General features: G+C 33.9%; 1 protein-coding gene across 6 annotated transcripts in view; it reads right to left on the bottom strand.

Moving 5' to 3' along the window:
• Window positions 1-12,275, bottom strand: part of NAALADL2 (N-acetylated alpha-linked acidic dipeptidase like 2) — a 1,183,950-nt gene that overhangs the window by 311,508 nt on the left and 860,167 nt on the right. For all 6 annotated transcript variants that reach the window (XM_031957680.1, XM_031957679.1, XM_031957681.1 and 3 more), the window contains one exon: window positions 10,397-10,516. In XM_031957680.1, the coding sequence (XP_031813540.1) occupies window positions 10,397-10,516 (120 nt within the window). The remainder of the gene's footprint in view (window positions 1-10,396; window positions 10,517-12,275) is intronic.

The raw sequence follows: 12,275 nt of genomic DNA, 5'->3' as shown, positions 1-12,275 counted from the left end.
TGGTACAAGCATGTGAAGCTCAGAGTCAGGAAGACTCATCCTCATGAATTTAAATCTGGCCTCAGAGACTTATTGGTTGTATAACTCGGGCAAAGTCACTTAACTCCTTTTCCTTGAGTTCTTATATAAAATGAGGTTGGCAAGAAAAATGGAAAACCACTAACAAAACACCAAAAGGGATTTCTAAACAATGAAATATTATGATATTTGGTGAATCCAAAATGAAGAAATGCCCTAGATGAAGGCAATGAGAATTTTTTTTAAATGTTCAAAATCAAAGAATTAAAGCCTTGCAGAGTCCTCAGAAACTACAAACAGGTACATCATAAATATTTTCTTCTAGAAAACTGAAAGATGCTGGAAAATATAAACAATGAACACCTTTTACAAGCTTATGTGAATAAACTTCTACAGTAGACCAAACCTCAATCATGGAAATGACTAAGAGATGAAATGAATATTCAGTGTAGTTATGATGGTTGCTTATTAGATACAAAAGAGACTACTTAATTTAGCTAAACAACATGTTTCTTTCAAGACTGTACTCAAAGAAAGTATCTTAGGTGCATTAAAAAATTTTTATTGGTGCTTTTGTTTTAAACTATGGTCATTTCTAGATTTCAGACAGTGAAAAGATTTCAGATCCCTTCTCCCTCTCCCCCCCATCTCTGTCTGTCTCTTTCTGTGTGTGTGTGTGTGCACACATGTGCATGTGTTTAGGAGGTTTTCCTGTAGTTATTGTTTTGGTTACATTGAGATTTTTTTCTTTTAAAATATTAATTTTGATGACTTGGGAAACTTTATGGCCTTGGAGAAAAAGTACTGGTATAATAATCAAGAGATGGAGACTCTGTTTGACATTAAGGAATTTGGAAAATCACTTAATTAACATTTCTGAGTTTCAGTCTTGAGAGTTATAAAATGGAAAATAGTTTGGAGTGTTTTTTTTTTAAATTTCTCCTCAATTCTAAGATTCTATCTCTCAAACTCTTTAATTAAAACCTATTTTGTTAGATTTAATAAGAACTATTTAATTAATTAGGATCCATTAAAATATCAGAGTATATAGTTCAACCACTTAAAAATTATCACCTGCCATTTTGTTACAAGAAGGCAGACTGAATCATGTCTCCAACTTAAGTGTTTGTCTATGTTTTTTCCTTCAAAAATGTAAAAGGAAATGTAAATTTCCTAAGAAATGGAACCTCATAGATATGTCTCCTTAAATGTAAAAACATAAATACTCCCTCATTTCTTTCTTTTACCAAGACTCCTCAAAGTCCAAAATGAAGAGGTGGGTATAGCGAAGGGTTGTTCTTAGAAATGGGAGTGGGGGAGATGTGATCTTGGTCAGCATTGGAAGTACAAGAATTTTCTGGTTTGTTTTTGTTCCTCTTGCAAGTTCTGGTTAGAAGTCTACTCTTCCTTTTTATGTCAAAGTAAGCCCAACCTTAAACTTAATACCAAAGCCATCAAGGCTCAGGAAGAGGAAAGAGCTGCATGACAGCAGCTATGACCATCAATGGGCTACAGTTATATTTTAGATAGTCCAGTGAACAGTTGTATAGCTGGAATAGTCAAAGGCATTATAATGGCTCCATAGAGTAGGCTAATAAGATGTCAGTCCTACCAGGATCATAAATTTATACACAGAATTAGGGAGTGAAAGCATAATCTGCTTAAGTAAATAGTGATCATCAAAGTTAACAATTGTAAAGAAAGGACTCAGGGACATTTTTTCAGGTTCATTTAGATCAATTAGGATCATCAATTTGCATTTAGAATTTTGAAGGCAAAAATATAATACACATATTTATAAAACAATTAACTCCCTCCTTATATTTTCTTAGAACTCTTTGTCAGTTTGTTTAATCCCTGTTCTTTTACCTTTTGTCAAACTCATTCAAGTATTAAGTACATCTCTCTTATCATGGAATAATGTGAATCTAGGGTTTATGCTATTTTTATTGTGTAGACTCTGGAACATCTTTTGTAACCCTTGGCGATACTAGATTAGGCTCCTGCAGAGGAGAGGACAGCTACGTGATTCCTTCAGAGACTCTAGGGTTAAACCTGAGAGGGTGGGATTTGCTTCAGTAATGTTACCTCTGTGTTTTACCCCTTCTATGGTTATATCAGTGAGTCAGCTAGACAGCTTTCAGTTAGGGATATTTAAAACCAAGACAAAGGAAGAAGAGTTGATATAAAACATTACTCCACCCATCCCTACCCCTCCAAAGTCTGTGTAAACTCACACATGAGTGTGTACAGGTGTAAAAAAGATAATTCCCAGATCCTGAAAGTCCTTGTACTAGTTATTTCCCTGAAGTATTATAAGGAGTAGTTTTCCTGCTGTGCTTTTTGCAGACTTAAATGTGTTTTCTTCATTACATTTAGTCTACCATTAGCTCTTAGTGAAAATACTGATGTCAGATGCTGCTGTGACTCCAAGGAAAATGTCCAAATATAAGGACTCTTCAAATGTTTGATGCTCTTTTGTTCAAGGAAGGAGAAAAAAAAAAACAAAAAAAAACTGTGCTAATGTATCTGCTGTTCCCTCCTCCTTTCTCTCATATATTCCTTTTTAGGGGATTAACTAGAATGCTCTCAGGCCTATGTTTCCAGGCTCTCCACTATAAAATTCCAACCGCCTTGGTGATTTTACACAGACTCAGAGTGAATGACCAATTTATTTATAAAAAGAATTTCTGTTCCACCTAGGGAAGTATTCAGGCCATGTTGAAACCATGTGCCTGTGTTTTAATCTGATAAATGTATGAGTGCATGGTGTAATTATCTAAACTCACCTCTTACCCTTACAATTGTATGCCTAAAACCCAACTAGGACAAATTACTTGGACAGACAGGCCATTGAGCCCAACTCTTGGTGGATATATATGTATATATATATACATACATATATACATATGTATATTGACAAGACATACCAGATGGATAGCAAAGTGGGCCAAAAATGAAGCAGGAGGAGAAGAGGTGGGTTGGATTACTTTTGGGAAAAAAGGCAGGGCTTTTAATGACCCCAGTTTATCCTTGAAACAAGGACTCATTTTTTCTTCAATCCCAATATTCTTTGAATGTGACTTCGACATACTAACATGCTATGAAATACTAAGTCACAATAGATTGACAGTGGGCAGAGTAGACTGTAACAAATTTCCAAAGAAGAACCACACAAGAGAAACAATGGAAAAGGATATAATTAGAGTTAAAAGGATCAGAAAAGGAAGGCTGTCCTGTGAGAGTAACCAATAGAATGGAGCTATACTAATATCAAGAGTAAGTTCTGCATACTCATTTGTTGAACTGAATTGAAAGTAAAAATAATAGTTATGAAGATTACTGCTTAGGAACCCCAGAGAGTTTTTTTTTTTTTTTTTGCTTTGTTTTGTTTTGTTGTGTGGAGGCAATTGGGATTAAGTGACTTGCCCAGGATCACACAGCTAGGAAGTGTTAAGTGTCTGAGGTTCCTCAGGTCCTCCTGACTTTAGGGCTGGTGCTCTATTTACTATGCAACCTACCTGCCCCTAAACCACTGAGATTTAAACCTTCTGTCTCCTTAGCCAATAAGAGACTTTTGAACTCTTCAAGATTTATGAGTAGAAGTATGTGGTTGTTTTTATTCGAACATCATAATCACAAGGGCTTTTAACATTCTTTTAAAATTGAAAAGGCCTATTGTTCTATTATTTTATACAGTTACCATTTTAATTTCCATTTCATGAGTAAAACAAATAATACAATTATTTTTAGAGCCCAAGACAGAATTATCAGCTTTAAAAGAAAAAAAAAAAAAAGAGAAAATATAAAAATAATCTTGTAAATTCAGCGAAGTAGGAATAAAAAAAAATAAAGAAAAGAAAGTTGAGAATAGGCAAAACAATTTTAAAGCAAATTTAAAAAATAGCTTTATCTTTTAACTCTAATGCCTGGCAGCTTAGTTTTGAAAGCAGGGCAGAGAGATAAAAAGGCAATATAATAGCTTCAGACCACTTCAGGTAAGACTACATAGGTTGTGGTCAGCAAAGACAATGAAGTCTTGGTGCTGATGATTTTGGTAATAGCGTAATATTTAGAGAATGTGGAAGAAGGAGGAAGGGTGGCAGATACACAAAGTAGATGGATGGCTAACACAGGCACAATTTTGAAAACATGTACTGTGAACAAGGATTGGGCATAACAAAGCCATAAATGGCTTCTGCTAACTTAACCATTTCCTTACAGATCACCACAGAGGTGCCAGAGGCACCTATTTAATATTGTGGGGTAGCACTTACACATCATTTTGCTTGAGATACTACTAAGTAATACAATAACAGGCAAAAATTAGAACCAAGTTGTTGCTATTTAGAAACTTTACACACTATTAACTTAAGAGAGAATTTATTTACGTTATGAAGATGGGGACAATGAAAGAAATTTCCCACAAAATCCTATCTTAAAAGTATCCAGAAGGCCAATTGCCAAAAGAAATCGACTTATGAGTCATGAAAATAAAACAAGTGATTGGAAAGCTAGTTCATTGATTTATTCTTTTCTCTAAATAAATAAAAAATTTCAGATCTATATTGCACTTTCCTAAAATCAGGTTAATTTGAACTTATGCTCATTTCTTTAACTACGGTGACTAAATCTACCTAACATGATTTCAAAAAAGTCATAGCATTTAATATTTTTCACCTTAAAAACTTGAGTCTTAAAAAAAGCATAAAAATGCTTCTGTTTAAATTCATATACTCAAAAGCCTCACACAATATGCCCCATGGAAATGAATTTTATGTTATAATGATCATATAAATAATCAAATTACTGCCATTAGATGGAGATTTTAACCAGCCATAATTTATAGTGGAGAAAACAACAACAGAAAACAGCAAATGTTTGGTTATAATAAATTTCACTTTTCTATAATGGACAAAATGAAGCTGACTGTATTCATGAGATACTGTGTGAGTGAGCAACCTGTTGGCCAATGACAATTCGTTCATACCACAGCTGGGTAAACCATCATTTCCTCCCGAGGCCCATGGAGGTCTGCTGTCCGACATACCAATCAAAACACTGTAAATACAACGCAACTCAAGCCGCATGCCTCTTTAATGAATGCGTACAGTAATTATGGTGGCTGGATAAATGAGTTCAAACTAAATTTGTTAAGGTCTCAGAATGTTTGCCTTGCTCTTTGGCGGCATAATCCAAATATTTAAATCAGCTGCCTTCCATAAATTCTGTGTTTTATCCAGCATTGGGCTGCCTTCCCCTGATAGCAAGATTTAAAACAAATAGTATTTGCAAATTGTTAATGTATGCTGAAACAAAACCCTCCTGAAAGAGTAATGAACTGGGGAGATCAATTCAGTGCTTTAGACTCAAATTAGCTTCAAAAGAAACAAACCAAAAAAATAAACAAAGACAATCATGTAAACATAAGGGATGGATAAATCTGCCCAGTAGTAGCATAACTTCAAATGTGAGACTTTCAGCAAGGTAGTGTATTAGTTTAAAGGAACATTTTAAATCAATTTATTGGAGTCTTAATGGCCACTTCAATTGACTAATAGTGGAATAGTGGAAGGGATGGAAAGGAGGCCAAATAGAATAGGAAAAGTGTGAGGAAAATTGGAAATAGTGGAGAACATGGGGGAAGAGGGCAATACACAAAAGCTTCATCTGGAAAACATCCTGGATGCCAGGGACAAAAGTGTGCAGTTTCTGAGAAAGATATGCAAATTGTATATGGCAGAGAAAGAAGAAAAAGAAAGGCAGTTTATAAATAATCCAGAAATAATAACAAGATGTAATATTTATAAACCACTTTATATATATTGCCTCATTTCATACTTCTATACTCATTAAAATCTTGTAAAGAGGTGCTATTGTTATCCTTTTTACAGATGAGGAAATTGAGGCTCAGGGAGATTAGAAAATTTGCCACACAACTTGAAGATGCTGGAGGCAAAAATTGAATCCATATCTTCTTGAACCCAAAGGCAATGTCCTTGCTATTAAAATATCTTCAATCTCAAATACTGTAAAGAAAATTAACTTAAAGGTTAGACAACTCTTATCTCTTCTATAAATAACAACGTGGAATAATGAATAAAGCCCTGAACCAATGGCAAGTCACTTCTGCCCTTCCCCTCTCTATACCTCAGTTTCCTCATCTGTAAAATAAGGATGTTAGACTCAATGGTCTCTAATGGTCATCTTCAGTTTGAAATCTACAATCCCATGGTCAAAGATGATCATTAAAAAATGGAAACCACAAGTAGTAAAATACAAAATGCAATAATGTGTAAGGTGCCTCTTATGTAGAAATAAGGACCACATGGCCACCAAAGTGCATTCCAAACTTCTCTTTCTACAGAACACTCCAATGCTTCTATTTTTAACTTTACCTTCAGTGACATTTATATTTTGAAAGCTAATAAAATTTTTATTTTGAATTATATCATGAGAATATCATAGTAACTGTGAAGTAAGTGTTTCCTCATTTTACATATGTAAAAAGAGATTCAGAGAGGGGAGGGGAATTTTTCTGATGGTCACCCAGGTAATAAGTTTCAGGATAGGATTTCTCTCTGATTTGAGACCCAGAACCATATCTTTGTATTTTCTATGATTGACCATTTCTAAATTGCACATTTAGGAGAAGATGACCCAGTTTATTACACGCCTTCTCATGTCATCCAGGAACCATTTTATACACAAATTTTTTTTTGTATATTGGCCCCAATGGCCAATATTCTACCTCCCAAATTACTTCCCCAGTTCATGAATCTGGGGACTCTATTTTATGTCTCTTTATGATCTTCTTTGTTTTAAATGAAAGAAATTGGCGATAGCTGTGACTTTGAATGCTTCAAAGGTCTGGAGAATGAGCACAGAATCTGGGAACTAGAGTTCATATCCGTATTTGCCAAAAGTCAGTTAGTGAAAAACAAGATACAAATGGACTATTTTGTCTACCTGAACAGTAGCAAAGTAGCCGATCTATAAGAATCATTCATCCAGAAGAGAGCTTGGTCAGGTGAATCTAAGTAGAAACTGAGTTAAGTTTGAGCCACTTTTTTTTCCCCCTCAGAAACTGATATGATATAGGAGAGAATATATCCCCAATGGTGGGGCGGGGGGTGGTGGTGGAGAGAGATGAAGCAAGGGATAACCTGTAAGGATAGTAACTGCGAATGCTAAGATAAACAAATTTTATTTTATCCTAGAAAAAAACGAGGAGCAAATGGATGATGTTACTTTTCAAAAATAATATTAAGTAATTTACAAACTCTAAAATACAATGCATTATCCATTTAGTCAGGAATTTTAATAATATTTGGACATTTGTTCTTACTATATCTTTTCAGTAAATATGCATCTGTAAAAAGTTCATTAGTGTTAGTAAAGGAACTGAAGGACTCATCAGCTAATAGGAAACATGTTAAATAGGGGTTCAAAGCAATAGCATAAGAGAAAAAATTCCCCCTAACTCCTCAACCCTAGAACCTAGAAGAAGAGATGTGAACACAGCTTTGCTCTGGGAGAAAGAATCCAGAAGCTCACTACAAAATAATATCTTTAATATTCACTACTTATAGAGTATTGGCCAGTCCATCTTATTGTGACAAAAGTATTTCAAAGTAAAATAGTAATGTGAAATATACTGATGTTTTAACAAGGAGAGATGGTCAGTATCAAACTCTTAAAAGACCATTTATACTAGGATTAACTTATCATTTCCTGACCATTAGCAAACCTAAGCCTAATATTAATGATCCTTGTAGAGGGATCAATTTTCTCTTTAAACCAAGTAATACAGAAGCACTACATATGCAGAAACACAAATCATAGGAATCAATGACAAAACTGCATCAGATTCTTCTTCCTCTGGAAAGACATTTGGCTAGGACAAAGAGCTTTGTCCTTGCTGTGCAGGGAAAATATTACATGTTTCTATAAAATGCCATAAACAGTACAGCTTTAGAATATTTGAATATACACATGTGTATACATCCACAAGATTCTGTTTCCTTCAGATTTCCTTGTCATTTTGTATATTTAGGATTCTAGGGGGGAAACATCAATTTCTTAATACATTATTTTCTTTTTTTGATTCTCTGAGCAAATTTGCTTTAAATAATCATTTACATTTTACAAACCATTATATAGACATAGAAAACAGTAATCTCCAATCTTAGGGGAGTTGCATCAATCCATTTTTTTTTTCTGACAATATCACACTTCTAAAATCCACATGGCACATATTTATGTTTTATAGTAACATGAATCAAAACTAATTTAGACTCAATAATTCAGTGGGATAAGTGGGGAAACCAAGTATCTCTCCAAAACAAGGCTTGGAATTAAAGAAGGAGCTATGATTCTCAACATTAATACTCAGTTTGTGAATTGAATCTTTTGCATTTTTCTGCCAGAAAACGAAATGCTTTCATTTCATCTACAAATATAAACTGGAACCATGGAATGAAATTACATAAAACCCATCCTAGATCCCCTATTTTGGGAGGTTAGGATTAGCTTTTGCTTTAAAGTGGTCACAATTCTAAGTAAAGCACTATAAGCTAAAGATTTGGTACAATTTAATTACTTAATTGCTTACTCTGTCCTAGACATTGTGCTAAGTAGGCACATGAGGAGTATACAAAGAAATGAATGAAAACAAATTTTACTTAATGGATGGCAAGGATACTACAAATACAAAAGAAAATATAATAAAGTTAATTGGAAAAAGAAGAGGAAAAACATTAACTGGTGAGATCAGGCAAGATTTCCTGTTGAGACTGAATTTAATCTGAGCCTTTAAGGAAGGTAAGGATTAGGAGAAACTAAAATCACAAAGGATTGCATTCTAGATATGGGAGTTCTTTGGGAAGGCACAGGGTCAGCAGATGTAGCACTGAGTTGATACAGAGAGGGAGAACAATAATCTACTTTGGCTACATTGGAGGGATCTTAAAAAAGGAATAGGATAAATTGATCTGTAAGAGTAGTGAGGGGTCAAACTCCAATAACTGTGAATGTTAAGCAAATTATATAAGCATATAATTACATGAGCATAATATAATTACATAAGCAAATTATATTTTATCCTAGAGAGAAATGAGGGACAAATGGATATTTTCATTTTTTACAAATAATATTAAGTAGTTTACAAATTCTAAAACACAATGCATTATCCATTTAGTCAGGAATTATTTTAACAACATATAACAATGGCTTTTGAAATGATCATAGTAGGAAATATCCTATCTTCAAATTAATTATTTAAGCTCCAGGTATCTATTATAGATACCTGGTATATATTATATCCAGGACTCTTATAGTCCTCCACAACCTCTCTATTCCAACTTGTCAGCCCCTCTTCGTGCTCACTCACATGCGCAGTGGAATAATTCCCTAAGAGAATGGCTTTAATTTCCTAAAGCTGGACTTAACCTCAGGGGAAGCATCTTCAGCTGACTGCCTTTCCTCATTCGCCTCTAGGAAGGTAAATGAAAGTCAGTGAAATTGATACAGCCTACACAGCAGAAGAAATTAATTTACCAACTTAGAGATATTGGCATAATTTAGAGCATCCATATTGGGGTTTGTCTGGTCCTAAATGTAGAATTTATCCACTTCATCTTTCTAAATGTCTTTTTTTTTTTTATTATATCACACATGCAAACGCTGATGAAAACTATTAAACTAGAAAATATTTTACGAAAGTCATAAAATGTTGGTTTGCATTACATTTCAGGCAAGAATTATGGCTAATCAGAAGCCTGGCTCATTATTTGTTTCATCTCTCATTTGGCTTCTATGATGCTATATTGTAGCTTCAGTGGATTTGCAAAAGGTCATTCCCTACTATGCCTTCATCTTGGGGAAGATTGGGTCCCAGGATCCCAAACCTCTAACTATTTACATTCTACAGAAGATGAGACCTCCTGTGAAATTACAATTTAAATGTCAATTGATAATCTTAAAGTCATAAAAATAATCTAGATAAAAATATGAACTCCATTAAGATATGAGTTAAACTTCTATAAAATAGGCATGAAATGAAGAAATTAAAAGATAAAATGAACAACTTTCAGGAGAAATCACGAATTAGAAGAATTTAGGTAACAAGTAACAATCATTTTCCTCCTTTTTTTTTCAACATATTTTAGTAGTGTTTTTGAAATACCTTGAAAATAGGGTTGGAATATTTATTTGAAGGAAATTGATTATTTGTTCTCAACACAAAATGTGTAGTGAAAGCATTGCCCCCCCCCCCACTTTGTTTATGTAAAACAGACTCTGTGTCAAAGCAAAATTATGGAAGTGGGGAAAAGGGGACCTCTTTGTTAAAATTTTGTAGTTAAATAAGATCTCTTACCTCTGCCACCAGTTGTTGAAGAGAAGGAGATGCGATAGGATGCAGGCTGGAGTTACCCCTTATAGGATTATGAAGGCTGACATAAGCGACAACATTTTTCTGAAGCACTTTCTTGAAATCCTGTGACCAAAACAAGTAATCATTTTTAAAAAACAATGAATTCTGTTTTCTAAATAAAGTTTTGCTTGGACATCAAAGCATATTTGATCATCTTTGGCTTTTACCCTTTCTCCTACTTAGGATCATAGGGTCAGATTTAGAGCTAAGAGGGACTTTATATATTGCATAGCCCAGCCCCTTAATTCTACATTTGAGGAAATTTAGGTTCATTACCTTGATGAATTACCTTGTCCAAGCTCACACAAATGGTATCTGATAGAATCAGGATTCAAAGCCTATTTAGAACCTATTTTCAAGCATCATCTACACGAAATCTATTTAAACAACTTCACTTATCTTTACTCTTCTTTACAATAAACAAAAGTTTTAATTGTATTGCAGGTATGCTAAAAGAGTAAAAATAGCCCGCAAAAAAGGGGGAAAAAACTCCTCAACATTAGTCCTAGGGCAAGATAATGGAGATTAATATAGTCTAAGGCTCAGATGATGTAGGTTCTGGTATGATTTGAATTTGCCACATCCTAATAATGAGATGCTAGGTGAATCATCTCCCTCTCTATGATCCAGTTCCCTTATCTTTACAATAAAAGCACCACGATTTTCCAATTCTGTTGAAATCTAGGAGGTGTACTTTGACTTGTTCCTAAGAGAATTATGAAGCATACTTTGACTTGTGCTAAAGAGAAGCTATATTTTACAAGTAAATATTATCAGATGGATAATATACTTGATTATGCTTTAATCCAAGAATTCTACTTCAGAATGGAAAGGCCCATTTTCTTTATTGATGTCATTAGTTTGTTTATAATTGAGGTGAAGAAGTGGTAGGTCCAAACCAACATAATGGTTCCAAAAATGTGTTTTGTTTTTTGTAGTAATGAATTGTTTTTTGTGTGAAGTAGTTCTTTAGACAGACCAAAAGCGGTATAACAAAAATAGCAGTCAGTCCTCCCCTCTCTCTCCATTAATGCAAAATTCTTTATAATTTCTATTTTGTGATCTTAACATTCAATGAGGTTGCTAATCAGATTTTCTATTTCAGTTTTTGGAGAGTCCTCTTGTATCCTTTTATATGGTGGATATCACTGGAAATAGAATTAGAAGGACAGATATGCAGAAGAACATGCACTATGAGGAATGAAAGCCCGAAGGAGATATTTTCCCTAACTCCAATTTTCCACATAAACATCTCCTTAATTTTTAAAGCATCTCTATTTAACTACATAGAAATTCCATGCTTTAGCTTGTTTCTACAATAATCACCTCTTCCCCCCATAATCTATTAAGTGAAAGCACAATGAACTTTCCTGCTTTCAATAAATATTCAACTTTTGAGATAGAATTTGGGATGATTATGTCTGATACTAGAGGGGAAATTTTTTAGACAAGTTAGATTCTGTTCATACTTTACTTGTGGTGTTATTATAATAACCTACTAATTGGTCTTTCTCATATTTCTTCTCTCAAATCCATTTTCAACATTGCTGCCAAAACTAAATTCAGAAGCAAATGCCTACTATGTTTGTGGCCTTGTGCTGGGAGCTAAGTCAAGACCAATAGATTAGTCACATACTATGTTGATGGTAATATACTTCCCTGAGTAAAGAAGATAAACTAATCAGGGATTTATCAGTTACATTTACTAATGAGGAAGAAAGAAAGATATTCTAGTGAAGATATTGTCTAATGAGATTTCTACTCTAAGACTTAGACATAAATTTAGTCAACTCACTGATAGCTGAATTACTCTAAATCTTGC

The sequence above is a fragment of the Sarcophilus harrisii genome, chromosome 3 (genome assembly GCF_902635505.1).
Source record: "Sarcophilus harrisii chromosome 3, mSarHar1.11, whole genome shotgun sequence".
Lineage (NCBI taxonomy): Eukaryota > Metazoa > Chordata > Mammalia > Dasyuromorphia > Dasyuridae > Sarcophilus > Sarcophilus harrisii.
This window is presented reverse-complemented; position numbering and strand designations above follow the sequence as displayed.